The 20,640-nt window shown below is 43.5% G+C and overlaps 1 protein-coding gene across 1 annotated transcript in view; it reads left to right on the top strand.

The window, feature by feature from the left end:
* Window positions 1-2,393: 2,393 nt before the first annotated feature.
* pcdh7a (protocadherin 7a) overlaps window positions 2,394-20,640 on the top strand; it is a 40,428-nt gene continuing 22,181 nt past the window's right edge. The window contains exons 1-4 of the mRNA XM_085410004.1: window positions 2,394-2,754; window positions 2,911-4,856; window positions 7,074-8,250; window positions 13,283-14,062. Of these exons, the coding sequence (XP_085266130.1) occupies window positions 3,433-4,856; window positions 7,074-8,250; window positions 13,283-14,062 (3,381 nt within the window). The 5' untranslated portion in view covers window positions 2,394-2,754; window positions 2,911-3,432. The remainder of the gene's footprint in view (window positions 2,755-2,910; window positions 4,857-7,073; window positions 8,251-13,282; window positions 14,063-20,640) is intronic.

The following is a 20,640-nucleotide window of genomic DNA, read 5'->3' as shown; positions in this document are numbered from 1 at the left end:
GAGGTGGACTGCAGGATGTCAAGTAGGTGGTCTGTGAAGATGATTCAGGTTTTAAAGGGCTTTATGACCACTGAGGTTAGCGTGATGAGTTTTGTAGTCACTCAGCCTTTTTTTGCTGCAGTTCTGGATGGGAACACTGGGGTATAAATATATGCTCAAACAACCTAATGTGTCACAGATAGTTGGCAACTGGTGTTCGTCTTTGTGCTTCTACCAAAACATAACAGAGGCAGCAATCAATAAACAATTAACAAATCTCATTTATGATGCAGTTTGAGTAGAAAAAATGAATAGACGGAGAGGGGAAAATACAAATGTCAAAGAAATGGCATATAATGGCTTTAGATATAATGCACCTTGAAAGTTTCTGATTGACTGAATGTCTGTAGTTAAAGCTCCATGATGTCAATGTAACATCACATATACATAAATTTGAATGAAATTGATTATAAGGTCGCATTCTCTTAAAAGGGATGGTGCTGGAACAATTATCATTTGCCTGGATGACATCGAGCAAACATGATTCATGATACTTAACATGAATAACTTTTTATGATCAATGCTGTGGAATGGTTTTTCCCTTATTTCCCTTATTTCCTTATTTCTCTGTGTAGTTATTACAATATGATGTAAAGACTGTTGACTGCTGCTGCGGTGGCACAAACAGCAGATTAAGCCTTTAGGCTAAAAAGCTTGTCAGCGCAGAGACAAAAAAGACATTCTGTGTTTAACTAGACCACACACACACACACGCACGCACACCACGGGTCACTTTTCATTCAATATGCAAATTGAAAGTGCAGTTCATTTGCTGATGAAAGAGGATTCGTGCTCAATTATATCTTAATGGGTTGGATATAACAGCATGTTCGGGTCAGCATATTTTTATTAGATGATTTTTTATTAGGTCAAATGAGACCAAAATTTCTTAAATCAGCTGAAGCAAAAATGAACTAACCTGACCGGAGGAGCCAAACAATACACACAAGCAGGCGCGCACGTGCACTTCATTTTCTAATTGCCCGTTTCTTTCTTTCTCTCGTTTCTTCCCAGAAATGAATGTGCGCGCTCATGCCCGCGCGCACAAAACACGAGGCGAATTCCAGGATTCATTTCGAGGGAAACAAACGCGCACGTGGGGCAGACAATAGAGGGCGTGAGTGCGCTTGAAGCGGGCGAGTGTCGGTGCCTCTGAATGTTAAGCACATTGGCCCATAAGCGCTTTACACACCCACAGCTCCTGGTGCAGCTGGGAGGGGGGGAGAAAGGGGAGTGGGGGTGGGAGAGAGGGTAGAAACGGCAACATGTCACCCGTCTAGGCAGTTTGTCAGTCTTTGTTTACTCTCCGTCAGCAATAAACTGTTCACTAATGGCTGGTGCACAGGGCTCACTCCGTCAATAATGTTATGTGTTATGGGGAACTCCCTGCTTTCAGGCCGGGAGACAAACGGTGCTAGTGGCTCTATAACAAACGGCCTGACTAGCTTGGAAATTAGAAATGCAAAGGTGATGTAGTAGAGCAGCAACGTGGAAATCCCGGTAGTGTTCAGTAAGCAGCGGACCGATGCTGCATTGCGCTTCTCACCGAGCAGGTCCCTCCGCTGAGAGACAACAACTCCACACCAGTGTGCGCACGTGTGTGAGTAGACTATGTAAGAGGCAGTGAAAGCCAAGAAACAACCGAAACACCTCTGAACGTTAAAAGAAAAGAAAAGAAAATCAGAAAAAGTGGTAGATAGCATGCTTACCACTTTTAATTCATCCGTGGAATTTATTTCTGCATTTATTTACAATAGAGCATTGGTTGCAGTGTTGCCTTGTGGAAGGTATACTATAGGTTACAGTTTACGCATGCCGTGCAACTATACCCGTCACAGGATTGTAAATATTACAACAATTTCCCATTACGTGAGAGCGCAAAGGCTGTGTCAATTTCTGCCTCTTTCAGAAAAGAATGAATGAAGCCCTCTACACTTGCCTCTGCAAAAGAGCTGCACCAGCAGAAATATGACTGAGCGCTGGGCTGACTTGTATTACAGCCAGATCACTCTCTTTTCTATCCGTCTCTCTTGTCCTTTGTATGAATACGTGAATAAAGATATTTCCCCACCAGGAGCTGTCAGCAGCCCAGACACCAAGCCATTTAATCTTCCTATATGACAGGAAGGGGGGTGAGGTCTGTCCCCAGTAACCGACATACACACACAGCGACCCAACACCGCCTCTGCTGCCTCTCCCGTTACAGCTCAGCGATCGAGTTACGCGAATGGGGGAAAATGTTGCAGTAGCGAAGAGAGAGAGACAGAGAGAGAGAGAGAGAGAGAGAGAGGCAGAGAGAGAGAGAGAGAGAGAGAGAGAGAGAGACTGCAGCATTGCTGGAGACCGGAGGCAGCAGCAGCAGTCCCGAGCAGTGCAGGTGAGAGGGAAAAAAAACCAGAGGAGGAGGCGCGTGTGGAGGAGTGAGAGAGAATGCGGGACTCTTGGAAAAAGACGCATCTACACTCGGTCCATCACCGAGACATCCATCCCGAACACGGGCTGCACAGGATTATGCTAAATTGATGCTGCACTCGGGATACCCCCCTTTTAGTCCACAAAGAGTGGCTCTGGTTTTTCTATTTTATGAGAAAATACATGATCAGAAAGTCGGCTTGCAAAACACTCCTCTCTCCAGATAACTTGCGTGAAGGAATCCGACTGCTTGGCACGTTGCTCCACTGCGGGAAAAAGAGGAAAACGCAGCTGGATCTGAAGGTAAGAAAAGATCCCGTCTAGCAGGATCCCAGAGACTTGTTTCAAACAGATTTTCATTCTTTTTCTGAGATTCGAGTAAATTTTGACCATCCGGAGAGCTGAGAGGCTGTTTTCTCTTTCTCCCTCTCCCTCTCTCTCTCTCTTTCTTTCCTCTAGTGGTGCTGCATTGCAGTTTCTAACTGTGAAAAACGCGAGAAAAGCCTCTGTCCCAAATGTGACTGGAATAAAAAGAAGTTACAAATAGCATTATGAACTGATAAGCGCCCTTGTCCGGATAGCTCTCCGGTTTACGGAGGGAAGAGAAAGAAGTGAGGAAGTGGATTAATCCAATTCTGATAAATTAGTTTTATTTTTCGCAGCAGGATGGATTTTTTTATATCTCTGAGGCTTAAACAGCCCAGCAAGATAAGAGCACTGCTGCTATAGAAGTTTGAAAATAAAAATCACTGAGTATAGGAGGAGAACAGAAGAAAGGAGCCTGTGCCACTGAAGTGAACTACAGTCAGAAAGCTTTTCTCCGGACCTCAGGCAGCAGTCCACAGAGAGTGGTAGAGAAAGGGTAAGAAAGGATAAACCAAACACCCACGCCGTGAGGTACACCAGAACATAAATAAAGAAGAGACGAGCCGCAGCTACGAGGCAGACAGAGCGGGAAGGAGAGAAGCGAGAGAAAGAGCCATGCAGAGGCTTGGTGCAGTGCACTCCTCCGCGGCGCAGGTTCTCAGCCTCGTGGTCTTAGTGCTGCAGCTGCTGACTCAGCTACCGGGTGCCGACTCAGCTCTCCGGTACCGGGTGGCGGAGGAGGGTCCACCTGACGTCAAGATTGGCAACGTAGCCGCAGACCTTGGCCTCACAGCAGGTACAGGCAGTGGGGATGTCACCTTTGCCCTGGAGAGCGGCTCAGAGTACTTCAAGATTGACAATGTGACAGGTGAGCTGACAACCGGCCCACGGCGCATCGACAGAGAGAAACTCCCCCAGTGCCAGATGATATTTGATGAAAATGAGTGTTTCTTGGACTTTGAAGTGTCAGTGATCGGGCCACTGCAGAGCTGGGTAGACCTGTTTGAAGGCCGTGTTGTCATCACAGACATCAATGACAATACACCTTCCTTCCCCTCACCCGTGCTGCAGCTCTCAGTTGAAGAGAATCGGCCCATTGGAACCCTTTACCTGCTTCCCACTGCCACAGACAGAGATTTTGGGCGAAACGGCATTGACCGTTATGAGCTCATTCAGGACGGTGGGGCTGGGTCAACTTCATCAAGACGCACAGCAGGAGGAAACCCCATTACTAGAGTAGATGGGCTTGGGGACCGGAGGGGTAGAAGTGGAGATAATGGGGGAGGAGCTAGAAGCAGTGTGTTTGAACTGCAAGTGGCAGATATACCAGATGGTGAAAAACAGCCACAGCTCATTGTGAAAGGCACCTTAGACCGTGAGCAAAAAGATTCATATGAGCTTGTCCTGAGGGTTCGAGATGGAGGGAACCCACCACGTTCCTCCCAAGCTCTGCTTCGTGTTTCTATCTCTGACGTGAATGACAACAGCCCACAATTTGAGAGGTCTACATATGAAGCAGAAATGGCAGAAAATGCCCCTCCAGGTACACCTGTCCTCCAGGTTAGAGCGTCAGACCGTGATATTGGAGTCAATGGGCAAGTGGAGTACGTCTTTGGAGCTGCAACTGAGTCTGTCAGGCGACTCCTAAGGCTGGATGAAGCAACTGGATGGCTGAGTGTTCTCCACAGGATTGATAGAGAAGAAGTGGCACAACTGAGGTTCACAGTAATGGCCAGGGACCGCGGCCAGCCACCCCGCACTGATCGAACCACGGTAGTTTTGGCTGTTCGGGATGAAAATGACAACGTTCCTGTTGTAGAGATCCGAAAAATTGGCCGGATCCCTGTACGAGACGGAGCCTCTTTAGTGCCAGAGAATGTCTTGGTGGACACACCAGTAGCTCTGGTCCAGGTGTCAGACCGGGACCAGGGAGAGAATGGAGCTGTGACTTGCACAGTAGTAGGAGATGTCCCATTCACACTCAAGCCAGCTGGGGAAACAGTGCTCCCACCCTTACCTGCAGATGACGCCTTTGACAGGTAAGATGAACCAAAACAGTTAACAGTGATAACTTACACAAAATCCTGAAAAGTTAAAAGTAAACATGCCAGGATAAGTGTTTATCATTAAGCATTTGCTGAACAACACTGAATCAAAGACTAGATAATAAGTTACTTGGGCACACACTGTCAGATAATGAACCTCTATCCTAATAATAATTCCTTGCCAAAGCACGGTGGAAATTTTTTAAGGAGCACAACACAGTAAGTTATCTTTGGTAATTATGAAGTAATGAGGCATTTCAAATAAAAGTTCAATATGATACACAACTTCACTTGAGCGGGGGACAAAACATTAGCAAACAGGCAGAATATTAGTAAAATAACATGTGTCTATGTATCATTAAGCACCTGAATCAAAATGACAGAGTTGAAAAACAACAGCGAGGTCATTGTTTATTAAAAAAAGGGTCATATACATCAAACAATACAACTTTAAAATTCCATCAAACACAGGTAATTTATAGCTATTTATTAACACTTATGTACAGTGATTAATTCAGTTATCAAAGAACACAGATGTGTGAACAATCAGAGGGAAACTTGAACCCTTGATCCTTATACGGAGAGATTCTGTGGGCTCTGTCATGCTATGGAGGTCAAGTTCCTGGAACAGTTTGTTCCCTTAAAGGCAAGGGTCTCCAAAAATCAATACAAAGGTGTCCTGAGTGCTCACCTTTATTGCTTGATGAAATATTTCTGTACTGATGGCCTTAATCCATAGGGCACAAGGGGTCACTAAATGGTTTATGAGTATAAAAATGATATTAATCATATGGTCTTTGTAGTAACCCCATCTCAACCCAGCACAACACCTATGGGAGATTTTGAACCATATACAAAGACCTGACTCTCTACCATTGTTATCAAAACATCAAATGTGGGAATATATATATTTTTAATAACAATATTTAATCCCCCCCATTAGCGTTTCGCACACTTGTAGAATCAGTGATGAATGGTGAATAAAAGTTGTTCTAGAAGGAGCCTATTAGCTTAGTAAGATGCTTTTCTTCTTCTTTTGTAATTTGTCAACCCCCATTTTCCATAAACTGTACACTAATGTGAAGCTACTTCTTGGCTCACTCACTGGTATCTCCTCACCATACATACCATACAAACCTTGAACCGTGTGAACTGTTATCATGATTCAGAAATATACAGCATATGAAAATGTATATACACCTGCTTATTCTAACACTGATAACAACACATCCAGCAAACCGTTTCCATCTAGATCTCTGTTTTTCACAGAGAATTCAAGTGTTTTTCCATGCCAATTTCACTTGAGCTTAGTTCAAGTAGTGTCACTCATTCACTAACGTTACAAAGTAGGGAAGCTATCTTACAATCTGTAAACTTAAGGCACAAATATTCATTATAGTCAAGGGCTTTGCACTTTTAAATAATATTATTCCAGCAGTGATGACTACAGATGTCAGTGCACTTCAGTCAGTTATAAGAATGTTCCCTTAAGGCATTGAATGGCAGGAGTGAGAAAAAAAAGACAAAGCCTCTTAGGATATTATTGTTAGTACCAGACACCTGTACAATGAGGTTAGTGGTTTTATTGAATGTAAGGCTATTGTCGACTAAAGAAATTTGTCAAAGTGGTAACGATAAGAGGTCTTCACCACATCGATACATGGTTTTAATTAAAATGTCACAATCACAGTTTCTCCAGTGTTAGTGTCCCTTCACAGATTATTGCAGTCACCTTGGAAGATGTTTTTAAATCCAATGATTATTAAAGTAGCAAATATTAGAGCTGATTGAAAGAAAAGTGAAATTATTCGACAGATGTTAATTTTCAGGCAAAAAAAAGAACAAGGTATTCTCTAGTCCTTTCTTTTTAATTGAGTGCTTGTCTTTTTTTTGTTTCTAATCACTGTGATCTACGTATCTCTATGCTTTTTTTCCTGTTGGAGAGACAACACAAGACTTTTGAAGATGTGACCTTGGGCTTTCTAAAATCAAAAGAAGTGACATTTTGTATGATATGATAATAGAACATTTCCCATAAAAATACCAAGACAATAGCCACTTAACTTTCTGCAACACCTGGTGTCTCAGTGCCAGTGCAGTTTAATAAGAAATATCATTATTTGTCTCCACCGGAGATCAGACGTATATCATTTCCCTGTAAAATGTCTATTGCATTCATGTTTCTTTTTTTTCTTTTTTCTTTTTTTACAGGAACAAGAAAAAGTACTTCTTACACACTTCTGCCTTGCTGGACTACGAGGCCACAAAAGAGTACAGTGTAACAATTGTGGCAGTAGATTCTGGCAGCCCCAGTCTCTCTAGTAACAGCTCATTGATGGTGCGAGTTGTAGATATCAATGACCATGCTCCAACCTTTGCCCAGAGTGTTGTGGAGGTCCACTTTGCAGAGAACAACTCGCCTGGCGAAAGGGTAGTCACTGTTGTAGCTACAGATGCAGACAGTGGCAAGAATGCTGAAATTGCCTACTCACTCGACCCTGCTGCTAATGGACCATTTTACATAGATGCAGACAATGGAGACATTCGTGCCACTGGGGTTTTGGACCGTGAGCAGCGAGAGCGATATGAACTGCGGGTTTTTGCAAAGGACAAAGGCACCCCGTCTTTACAAGGCTCTGCCAGCGTTGTTGTTCAGGTGACCGATCGCAATGACAACGCTCCAAAGTTTGTTCAGGAAATCTTCACATTTTATGTAAAGGAGAATCTGCTAGCCAACAGTCCAGTTGGCATGGTCACTGTGACTGATGCTGACGAAGGTCAGAATGCAGAACTAAGTCTTTTTGTAGAGATGGATGGAGTTGATGAGAAGATGACAGGAGAAAAATCAGAGGGAGAAGATGGTAAAAAAGAGAATGAAGAGTTGTTCTCCATTGAGAACAACACTGGAACCATCTTCTCTTCTGCATCATTTGATCGTGAAAAGCTTTCCACCTACACTTTCCGTGTCCGGGCAGTGGATGGAGGTGAGCCTCGCAAAACTGCTACTGCCACCGTCTCGCTCTTTGTGACGGACGAAAATGACAACGCCCCCGCAATTACTTCTCCAGCCAACGAGTCCTACACCCTCCTACCGCCTGCTAGCAGTGCCCGCACCATTGTCAAAACTGTAACAGCCATAGACTCAGACACAGGCCCAAATGCTGATCTTCACTACTCTCTAGTAGGAGGAAATCCCTTCCGACTGTTTGAGATTGGCCACACCAATGGAGTGATCACCCTGGCAGAGCCTCTGGAGCGCCGCCACAGAGGTCTACATCGTTTGGTGGTCCGAGTGAATGACAGTGGCATCCCCTCTCTCTGTGCCACTGCGCTGGTTCATGTCTTCATTAATGAGAGCTTGGCTAATGCTTCACTAGTGGATGCACAGGTAACTTCATGTATTAATACAGTCTTATGCTAACTGATTTCTCCCACAGAGTACATTAAGTTAAATAACTCAAAGTAAAAGATTTAATGAAACCTACTGTCCCTTTTTGGTAAATGTGAACCACAATTCCACACTGTTGATAATGATAACAAATATTGACAGCGATGGTATTGCCCCGGGGCCACAATGTCTACACATTACAGTGCAGGAGCTGTGGCTGCAGAATGAATAAATGCAGAGATTCTGCAGCCTGCATAGTGTAATTTTCAGACAGTTTTTTGGGGGAAAATGTGCCTACATTTGCCCCAGATAAAGAAGCCCATTTCTCAATTGATGGCTACTGGCAATGCCAGCTTCTTTGTAGTTTGGAGCCTACTGGAGTGTGTTCTTTGTCCAGCATGCATTGTTATAATGTGTGTGTGGTTAAAATAACTGTTATTACTGAAGTGGTTCTCCTTTTATGGTACATTGAACTCAAAGCTGAAAGCATTAGGTGTGTGTGTGTGTGTGTGTGTGTGTGTGTGTGTGTGTGTGTGTGTGTGTGTGTGTGTGTGTGTGTGTGTGTGTGTGATAGAGAGAGGGAGAGTGAGAGAGAAAGAGGAGAGGAAAAGAGTGTGTTTGAGAGAGAGAGAGCATTAGAGGTAAGTATGTTAGAGAGCCAGCAAGAGAGAGATCGCCCTGTCCCAGTTTTGGCCCTCTGATACAGAATAGGTTGAAGTATGTTCGTACATTTGAATAGAAGTTATTCCAGAGCCGTGTCTCTTAACTATAGACTTGAATATTAATGCAGTATAGAGTTTGCATTGTGTTTTGAAGCACACTGTGAAGAGAAGAGACACGGGCAGAGATTAGATAAAGTAAACCACTTCAAATGGTAAAGGAGTAATGTTTACTGGGAGAATAAAGAGAATCTTTAATATATAATGCATCTGCTATTACTGAATAAATCTGTGTGGCTTTCTGAAACAGAAGTCTTCAGAGCAAGATCAGAGTTGGCTTGAAAGAGCCACACAGAGGTGCAGAGGTAATTGACTAGACTCAAAGACATTACCGAGATACCAAAAATAACTACAACAGTATGAGTTCAAATTTAGCTTATGCTATGCTGGTGGAAATCTTTCTTTCTCCTCTGCCTCCGTATTAATCAAATGAACTTCCCATTACACTTTAAAAATGTTCAATTAAGTTATAAATGCTGGCAGGTAATAATTACTGAAACTTTATCTCTGGTGTGGAAATTGGTACTGGCGCTTAATTAATTAAATTGGTTCAGTGGCTTTGTGGTTAGAGTGTTTGTGCTGAAATTGTGGTTTCAACTCCCACTTGAAACTTGGGCAGGAACTGATTCTTAGATTTTCTCTGAGGAAAAGGTCTTCAGCTGTCCACTCTTTGCATGTATCATGATTTATATAAATATAAATATTGTATAAATAGTAGTGAGGTAGTGAGGCGAACAGTAAGAGTAGTAAGAGGCACACATATAACAAGCAAAAAAAATGTTTTGGTCAATATGGACAGCATAAAAAGTTCCACTGAACTCTAACCTATGCAAAATGTTAGCTGAATCTGTAAGAGCACACTTTATAATGCAGATGCACCTCTTGCAGACTCTACCTCGTTCTATGCTTGTTGTAGTGTATTGCTTCCCTGGGTGGGAAGATGACTAAAAATGAGACACTTGGAGAATATATATGATTGCCAGCTGAGAAATGTAAACTTTAACTAATTTCTCATTTTCTGTTATGTTAGTATAGCTATTTTAGACAGTTGCATAGCAACTACAGTAAAACTGTGCTAAACATGCCCTCTGAGTAATCTAAATCCTTGTATTGAACCACACTTAAAGCTAAATGTTGTGTTTTAGCAAGGGAAAAACATCCTGTATTACCTCAGCTTGAAAGTTTTGACTCACCTCATGTGGAGACAATTTGGCATCCAGATATCTTTTCGAACAAAGTCAAACAAATGAGTGCAGACAGAGGGTGAATGATTTTATCACAAGGGAGTAAATAGAACACCTTATGAATTTAACACTTAAAAATAGAAATATATATAAAAAAAAAAACAAGAAATCAAAGAGATGAGAATTTAAAAAGATCACGAGGTAAGTGATGAAACAATACCAGGGCAGGAAGAATTAGCTGCAGTATGCCTAAATGACCATGCCACTGAATCAAACAATAGGGTGTAATATATCCAAGCTGATATAAAAGCTGTCTGTGATTACAATATGCATAGTTTAGTGTGACTGTAAGGAGGAACTTGAAGGAGTAATTGAGTAGAAGTCATTGAAGAGAGAATACCTCCATCTCATAATGAAGTCAAACTGAGTGGTGGATGGATGCCAGATGCAATTAGGGAACGAAAACGGCTGCTGCTGCTGCAGTAGCACCGCGGCAGAAAATTACCCCAGTCTTTTCTATCCAACATTACTGGGAGAGCCACATGTTGGATAATTATCTGGAATATCATTCTGCAGAGTTTGAGGTAGAAGAAGAAAGAATTTAGTTGTGAGATTTTAGACATTGCTGTCATTTGGGACCCCTTAAGGTACATCAAAAGTGTGATCTACTATGACGTCCACTTTCACATTTTGACCAATTGTATATTATCTCAGTTCATCTATATATATATGAATATATATTTTTTCATCTTAAAAATGTAAGATTTTTAAAAGTGTTGCTATTCTGTGGTGTGAATTTATTGAGCCCCCAACCGGGAATGAGTACTTTTCAAGTATCGGCTAGTTGTGTGGACTCCTTGTCTGGATGCATCAGTATCTGCAGTGATATGCTGATAACTGAATCCTTGGAGAGTAGAACAGATAGATGCTAATGTTAGGTCCAGCTAGAATAAAGCTCATGCAGCAGAATGGAAGATTCCTCTGGGATTTTGGGATGCGTCACAAGGTTGAATTCAAATGTAGGGGTAGAGTTGGCAGCTTATATCGCTCAACACTTGGGGCATCTAATGTTCTTGTGCAGGTATGCTGTACCCATACCTGCATACAGCATGCATATCTACACTTGGATGACAATACATGGGCTGTCTCATCTTCTCACATGCACACACACACACACACACACACACACACACACACACACACACACACACACACACACACACACACAGAGAGAGAGAGAGAGGAGATGATTCACAAGCATACACCTTGCACCATTTCGTGTTTTTTGCCGTCACATGTGCCTGTGTGCTCACTCAAACACACAGAGACTCGGCGGCTGCACCATCACATAGTGGTATCTGTACATATGACACACCATCGCAATGTTCTCTTTGTTCTGCACACACAATACAGCAGACAGTGCAGGGGATGCGCTATGCCAGAGACGCCCAGTAGAATGAGAATGGAAAGGAATACTGCAGGCAAAAGAACAGTGGGGCTGATGGGAGAGCGGAGCCTGGCAGAGAGGCCCTCTGCAGTGGAAGCAGAATAATGGAATAGAACCAACACAACTCAGTGAAAAACAATGAAACTTAACCCTGATAGATGGGGATAAAACAACGAACTACAACACTGCCAGGCTTATTCTCAGCTCATGGATAACAAAAAGAATGCCTCTGTATAAGTAAGCCTCATATGCCTTTTGTAGTATAATGAGCAAGTTACACAGTGCAGCTGTATGAGCAGAATTTTCTGCAGTATTACTAACACTGCAGGTTATACCATATATATTTTTTTATTGAGCCATCTGAAGCCACGAGGGCTCATATTTAACTTCTTTTTCTCCCATCCATCCTTGCATACTTTATTATCTAACATTCTTAAGCAGCAGGCAGCAGGAATTACATGAGTCAGTAGTTTTTTGTCTAGATGGGTCAAAGAAATTGTCGTATGAGCTCTGTGACAAGGTGTCGGGATTGCTGAATGAGTTGTCTCGCTAACAGCTTACACTCTCTGCGGGCATGTGTAGGTGCATGAATAGATATCACTGTGCTCATATCTGTCTAAACTTGTAGTGCATCTAAATAATGATTCTGCCTACAAAGCTGGTTTGTATTGATTAGTCGTATTTAAATTCATGAGTCTACCCCATATTATCAGCAGGGCTGTGCAGACCAGAACACCACAGCCTCATTGTCTCCTGTCGAGCAAGGCTCCATATCCACTAATGGCTGTGTTTGTGTTTCAGCATAACCCACTTTCTTATAATGATCCTTTTATTAGTGTACAAGCTCAGAGCATGTCTGAGCTTCAATCCTGTATATGTGTTCATAAAGGAAGATAATTGTTAGATCTATCTTAAGCCCAGAGACAAAATATGTGCAATATGCTGTATATTGAAATGGATTAGCGTGGATTTACCTTGTAACAAAACCATTATGCTAAACAGAACAAACTTGAGACCTTAAAATGTGGGGGGAAAAATGGCTCTAAAGACAATTCCACAGAGCTCACATATTTACAGTGGCCTCCTTATTTGTCTAACTGTCCAATTCGCAGTGCAAAAATTGTGATACCAAATCCTTAACAAATCCATGCCTACGCTTTCATTTACAATAGGGACATTGTTCATTGATGAGACAGTAGATGAGTTTGCATTCAGAGGGTGTATTCATAATGTCTCTTGAATTTATTTTCACATTTACTGACTGTTTCTCCTACTTTTCCCATTCCTAACTGCCCATGAGCTCTATGTCTAAAGTTTCATTTTATTCTTTTAATCAGCTTTAAACAGTATAATCCCAGATTTTTTCTCTACTACTGCAGAAGATGCGAGATCACAAGTGAAGAATTGGAGGCACAATTTGAAATGCTGCAACTGGGAAGCAAGAGCAATTATATATTTAGTGACACCCTATGTGTCTGGGAATAATGGGAAGCTCTCACACTAAAACACAGTGTAATTAAGATGACGATGCTGTTTGATGTTTCTCTGTGGCTCACCCCCACTGTGTCATCTTTTTACAGTTGCTGCTCTAAACTTTTTATTGATGGTTTGTCTCTGCATTCCTTTTCCTTCTTTACTCTGCATTTGCATCTTATCTTTCCCCCTATTCCCTTTCTCCCCAGGTGGCCCGAAGCCTGATGGCTCCGCTGTCACTAGACATTGCAGGGGACCCAGACAGCGAGCGTGCGTTAGGCAAGCAGCGCCTCAGTGTAGCAATTGGTGTCCTGGCAGGAGCCGCAGCAGTCATCTTGGTTATTCTTCTGGTAGTCACAGCTCGGCAGTGTGGTGCTCAGGGTAAGAATGGCTATGAGGCCGGCAAGAAGGAGCCAGAGGAAGATTTCTTTGGTCCCACGGGGGCGCAGCCACAGGTTGGCCGTGGTGGGGGATCAGATCGTGGACGCAAGCCTCGTAGGGACAAGCGCAGTGGAAGCAGTGGGAATGGACCTGGAGGAGGAAAGTCAGACAGAGCCCTCTACAGTGGTATAGTCACAGTCAACGGACTGCGTCGCCATGCCAATGATGATGATGAAGAGGATCTGAGCAGTGCTAGTGAGCGCCTGGCAGCTCGTTACTGTGCTGTGGATGGTGACCCTGGAAGCCCGCGGATGGGCGGTGGTAGGAGGCATCAGTCAAGCCCAGATCTGGCCCGGCACTACAAATCCAGCTCGCCCCTCCCCGCAGTGAATCTTCAGCCTCACTCACCTCCAGCAGAGGGAAAGAAGCACCAGGCAGTCCAGGAGCTGCCTCCCTCTAACACCTTTGTAGGCAGTGGTGGGTGTGTGGGAAGTGCTGGTTCCAGCAGCAGCAGTAGTGGAGGCAGTGGCAATGCAGATGCCATGTCCCTGGGATCTGACCAGTGCTCAGAGTATGGCTGCCAGACTGGAAACAAGTACAGCAAACAGGTAGGCGCACTGGATGTTGAATATTCTTTTGACTGGTCCCTCTTTACAACTCTGTCTTAAAAAACTCAGCTCTTTCTGTCTCTTTGTCTCTTTGTCCGCTGTGTGGCTCCTGATCTCCTCCTTTTCATCCCAGGCTTCATGTCTTCTTATTCACACATCTGCTGACATACTGTACTGCAAACCCTGTCGCTGATGTCTAAACACCATTTTATCTCCACAAAATAGCTGTCAGTGTGTGTGTGTGTGTGTATGCTTACGCACTTTTTTGTGTCTGTGTCAGCATACTAAGCCTATGAGCAGTGTGGCGGTAGCCTGCTGTCAGACGCGTGCGCTCCATGTCAAACATCGGCCTTCTGTTTAGCAAGATCTACTACAGGGCACATACATCAAGCTCACACTGTAGCCAAAGAGTACGTGAATGTGCATGATTGTGTGTATATGTGCGCGCGCACACGTGTGTGTATGTGACACCGTGTGTATGAACCCCTGAGGAGATCAGTCGGAGTGAAAACAGAGAGGGGTGTGGGTGAATAGTTGCTTCCAGCAGGGTAATTGGTCATTTTGTGTTTCTGTTTCCCTTGTCAAGCTGTTATCTTTCTTCCATTTATATATATGTTTATCCCATAAACAATATCAGTCATATAGTTAATGGATGCAATGGCTTTGGTTTTCAATCCAGGCGCTGCAGTTAAAAGCTGAATTCCTGCTGATAAATAAATGCACCATAGAGATGGTCACTCACCCCTCCACCTACACATGTATACACATTTACAAATACACAGACACAGTCACTATCTATCATCACGGCCACACTGACACAGCAGGGTCTCCGGACTCTGTAGGGAGTGCGCCCACGAGTGATATTTGAATGACAGCTAACCCTTCTTAAAGAGGCGGGCTTCTCATTTCCTTGACAGACAAGTCTACATTTATCCTCCACGTGGTGAGAAAAGTGCTGATGTGGTCATTAAAAGGGAAGGAGAGCAGCTTCTTAGGCTAATCAGTTCATACATGGGCTCTCTGATCCCGCTCAGTGCACGTGCACACACACACACACAGGAACACTCACACATATGCATACGCACACAAACTGCAGAGGTTAATCCATTACGGATTCAATCCTCTTAATCTGCCATTCCCAGGGAAAGAAAATGCTTACTGGGAGAGTTTGGTGTTCATGCTTATGTGCACTCAAAACATGCCAGAGCAGAGAGAGACTCACACAGACACACAAACTGACAGAGTAATGAATTATTGATCGGATGTGGTAATTAACTCCCATTCTGCAGTGAGGTTTGCCCCCTCCCCACCCAAGCTGACCCCCAAAATTTCCAACACCCATTGGTTTCATACACAGTGTGTGTGTGTGTGTGTGCTGGCTAAGATTTTGGGAGCTCATGCGTGACTTGGTTTCGCTTACATGTCAAAATTTGTTAACTCAAACAGTTTAGCGACATGAGCAGGTTTTTGTTTGTGGGTGCCTGTCACTTTGCTCGCAGTAGTGCTTATTCCATGAAGGCATATGCATTTTATACATGAGTGCAAGTGAGAGATAGACTCCGGGAGTAATAGGTGGTGTGCATGTGCCAGATGTAGGATTTGCGATGCCAACAGAAATTGGAATAGAATTAGATCAGGAGTGGGTGAGAATTACAGAAGGTTAGGAGGGGGAAGAAGATGGAGTAAACGAGATGGGGCAGAACTTCTGCATTTTAAAGCTACTTTACTGGGTCAGTGAAAATATTAAAAGCTGTTCATTTGAAGTCAGCACATCATCAGACCAACTTGGATGCTCATGAATAAAGTGCAAGATTGCATCAAAGAGGAAACAAGATCACAAGACAGCTCAGTTAATAGTGTTGGTTGTTTTTATGTAAATTGTCCACTGAGGAGTAGGGAGAGAGAGAGTGGGAAAGATATCTGTATACGAATGGAAATGGTGAGGGACAAAATGGTGAAAAAAACAGAAATGTGGTCTAAATGATTAGCTATTTAACTAAATTCTACAAGAAGTGTGTGTGTCCGTGTGTGTTTGTGTTGGGGGTCGGGGGTGTGTGTCTCTAACAGTAATAGAAAAATTATAGAGGTTCAATACCAAACTTCTTCTTGCTCACCACAGTTGATCAACTGCCTCCATCTCACCCTGTCTCTAACATCCTCCTCTGTCACGCCGACCCCCTTAATTTCCACTATATCCATGAATGTTGTCTGTCTTTTTCCTCTTTTCCTTCTGCTCAGGAGCTCCATTTTCAACATCCTTTCCCCAACATACCTACTATCCCTCCTCTGCACATGTCGAGAGCATCTCAGCCTCAGACTTTGTCTGTAAATTGATCAACCCGTGCTATCCCCCTGATATACTCATTTCTAACCTTGTCCATCCTGGTCACACCATAACATCTTCAACTCTTCACCTCCAGTTTGGCCTCCTGTCGTTTCATCAGTCTCCAAACCATATATCATAGCAGCTCTCACTAACACCTTCCCTTTTCACTCTTGCTACTATCTTTCAGTCACAAATCATCCCTGACACTTATCTCCACCCACTCCACCCTGCCTGCACTCTCCCCTTCACCTCTCTTACATGCTGTCCAGTGCTGTGGAGGTTGGTTGAGCCCAGGTATTTAGTTTTGTTTACCCTCACCACCTCTGCTCCTTGCAACTTCACTTTTACACCTGCAGTGGACAAATTCTAAGAAAGACGATAGGAGTATGTTTCTCCAAGAAAAGAGAGGCATGGAAAGCGGGGAGTAAAGATAGAAGACAAGAGAGCGAGAGAAAGAGAGAGGCCTGGTTTGGGTGGCAGCCAGAGACTGAGAGTGGACTGCTGAGATGTGGGTCATCAGGATACCCGTTGGCATCAGGACACATTAATGATCACAGCAGTCACATGGCACTGCAGTCAATATGGGCAAAGTGGCCTTGTTCCACCCTTTAACTCCACCACACACACAAAAAAAATGCACAATTCATCACAACAAGGTTCCTCCTGTCTGTTGTCCTCAGTCACCCACAATTAAAGCTTATCAAACTTAACAGTTATTTTTCCAGTTATCTTTGGTTTTCATCCTTTTTGCAGAGTGTAACTTAATCTGAAAGAGCGCTTTGAACTTTTCACTTGTTCACTTTTCTCCCCTTTTAACTCTCACTCCCTCTTCCTTTCCATCAGTCTCCAACTTTCTTTGCCATATGCCAGGCTATAAATCTAAACACCCCGTCGCTGGTACCCTTGCATCTTCCATGCGCCACACTGACCTCCGAGAATAAATCGACTCAGCATTTTCACTAGTGCGACTTCTTTTACTGTAGTGTGCACTTTCTCTCTTGCTGAACCCAGCGGGTGTGCGGGGGCGGGTGAGCGCTCGGTGCCACAAAGGCTGAATCGAACCAGTCACACATCATCTTAAACCCATGCACACACATTCAGTCCAAGTCCAATCAATGTCCTGTTAACAAGGCCAAGACTGCAGTGGAAACAGGTGGGTCGACGGTGCAGTTTTTTGCGCACTGCACATTTCTGCAACACTTGGTGAAGGTCACTGCTGGACTCTCACAACACGGGGCACTTGTATTGGCACAGCAAGGTCAGGTGAAGGGGAGTTTGTGGTGAACAGGACTCATCCGGCCAGTCTTGTCCATCTAATTGGACTGTATGGACAGGTGCGGGTGGAGAGATTAGGTCTACTGGATTATAAAATTGAAAAGCAGCTTTTCATTTCAGCAAAATCCCTCCAGGATTAAATATGATGAGCCTCTGTCACAGACTCAGATTCATGCATGCCACATGAATGCATCCGCACATACGCCCCCTGTGATAACATGCAGCGTGCATTTGGGTCGTAGAGGTGAAGGTACTGTCATCCAGAAACAAACAGAAACACACAACCACACACTGTCCCCTCCCTGTTGCTTTGTTACACACACGAATGCGCACACTGTAACCATCCCGTGACCCTTGTCATGATGATACCAGCACACTGAGGTATTTATTAAAGTCACGACGAGTTCAGGCCACTCAGCCAGCCATATGCTCAAGGGGCGAGTAGATGGGAGATGAGGAGGTGGAGGTAAGTGGGAGGTGAGAAGGACAAGGTAACCAAAGTGGGGATCACCCATTGAGCCAGACTGAAACTGATCTGCTGACCTGGCAGCAAAGCACGAGGGGAGGGGAGGTGCTGGGGTTAGAGGCAGTGGACTTGAGAGAGGAAACATGAGCCAGACTGAATGAAATGAGACAGAGTGAGAGAGGTTTAAATGATGGAAGGAGACTAAGAAAGGGTTGACCATCGCACTATCCCTTCTTAGGTGCTTGGCTGTAGATTTAGAACACTTGCTTACCCTGTAAACATTGATTTTCCGCTTGATCGAGATTGTACGAACATAAATAGTCTGCGTCTGAAAGTGCACTGAAGGTCCATTATTAAAACTCACAAACAAACTGACATTTGTAAACATCGAGAAACACGAATTTCCCTTTTATTGACAGTTTTGTCGACCTGCCATTCAGCAGTACTTTGTGGGCTCTTGGCATGAAGAGCCACAGTTGAATGGAAGTACAAAAGCATCTTCATCGCACCTTCAATTTAAGATTTAGAAGCATCAGCTGAAATTGAAAGAATAATAGTTTGTTAGTTAAATCATTTCATTCAACATTTATATTTTAAATATAGGCAACGATCAGATTTATAAATGACTCATAAATGTTTTTGTCATGTTTTTTAAGGTCACTGGACAAAATAATCCTTTACTTTTTTATTCATGTTTTTATTTATTTATTTCCATGTTTACAGTGTAGTACTGTACATAGTATAGACATATCTACAATCACAGGTTTTGAGCTATCCATCTGTTTGAACTCCTCTGTTGTTAGAACAGCTACATTGATATAAATTTAACTGAAAGAAACTAAGCTCATAGACTGAATCTGACCAAACAAATCTTCAGCTGCATTGCACTCACTTCCACAGATATAACTCTGTAATACAGGGGAAAAGCCTTAGCTTGAGGACCAGATTTGGTTTCAAATTCCTGAAAAATGGTAAATGTGAAAGCACTGCAGGCTGCATCTGCACAAGAACTGTTTTGGTCTCATTTCGAAGCTGCCATTTCACACCTGTTTTTCTGCTATTTTCTCCGGGACTATGTAGAGTGTATTGGGCCGTGACTGCTGCCGAAACTTTTCAGATTGCACAGCGGCGCTCCAACTGAACACAAAATGATTGAGAACTGCAGCTGCTACTGCTGCTGGGCTGGCATGCTGCTTTCACAATGTAGCCAGCGTAGACAAGGTGCAGTCCAAATGTCCTCAGTGGGATGAAGATGAGGTTTTTAAAGTGATGTTTTGGTCGCCCATACTCTTTAAAACGCTTTGACTCAAGATAAGAATGTGAATGTAAAAAGTAAAGGGCAACAGGCGATGCTAAAGGTTGAGATTATTTTTAGGATTCATTGAATTAAAGCCACAAAGACAGCATGTGCACTTCCATGTGTGGCAGCCTAAGTGCAGCCAGAGAAAGACAAAGGAAGGAGAGAATCAGAGGGAGGGAGGTTGCAGGAGGCAAAAGGAGACAAATTGTCTGTTTCCTTACACATCAAGGTCAACCAGAGCTGGAATGTGATTAGAAGTCCCTTGTCTGTCTCAGCTGTTTACCACACAAGATAATACAGACAGGGTGTTCAGCTGATAATGTTACCGTGTTAACAACTCCTCCCTTCAGCTTTTGTTTCAACTTCTCTGTGGAAATGGCAAGAATGTGGGAATGTCTTTCCAGCAGATACATGCACTCACGCAGGCAAGCTGAAGCAGGGATACATGTGGCAGGCACTGTCAAAATTATGATTTTAACACACACAGACGTGCCCACCGAAACACTTTTGTGTGTACATAATAGCACATAATTACACACCCTCCCAGATCCTTATGCATACACACTTTTTCACTGCAAGCAAATGAAGTCTGATAAGAATATGATGACACACAAGTGGATAGGAAAGTTTTCCATCTCTTACATCAGTTTCTTCTTCCATTCCCTCTGGATCGGAATCACATTCACAAGCCCGGGCACACTCTGCCTCCAAGAATCACACACATCTGCGGAGGCTCACAAACACTCTCTCTTAACTCCCTGACACAGACACACATTTGAGCACACACAAAGACCTACATAGCAAGCCCCTCACTGCGATGCTTCCTTTTATTTGCGTCTTGAAGACTCTGCTCCGCATTGTACAGCTCGGCATTCAGCTCATCTGCCTTCCAGCATTACCTTAATGGTTGTCTGTGGGTTGAGCAATTTTACCCAATATTGCTAAACAAAAGCACTCTTTCTCACACTAGACAGGGATTCGAGACAGCTTAGTAGCCCTATGACTGGTTTTATCCACCTACACAAAAGAATCTTCAGTGCATTAAGTGGTATTGAGTTGAGCCGAATTAAATTGGCTTGAATGGATTTTGAATTGACCTGAACTGGACTGCGCACAGCGCAGCTAAATTGAATAATTCAGATTGTGTGGAATCAAGTCAGATTGGATAAACTCAAACTGAATCAATCTAGGGTGAGTCAACTTGATTAAAA

The sequence above is a fragment of the Rhamphochromis longiceps genome, linkage group LG6, assembly GCF_057381845.1.
Source record: "Rhamphochromis longiceps isolate RC_006_pf linkage group LG6, R_longiceps_female_GT1.1, whole genome shotgun sequence".
NCBI lineage: Eukaryota > Metazoa > Chordata > Actinopteri > Cichliformes > Cichlidae > Rhamphochromis > Rhamphochromis longiceps.
This window is presented reverse-complemented; position numbering and strand designations above follow the sequence as displayed.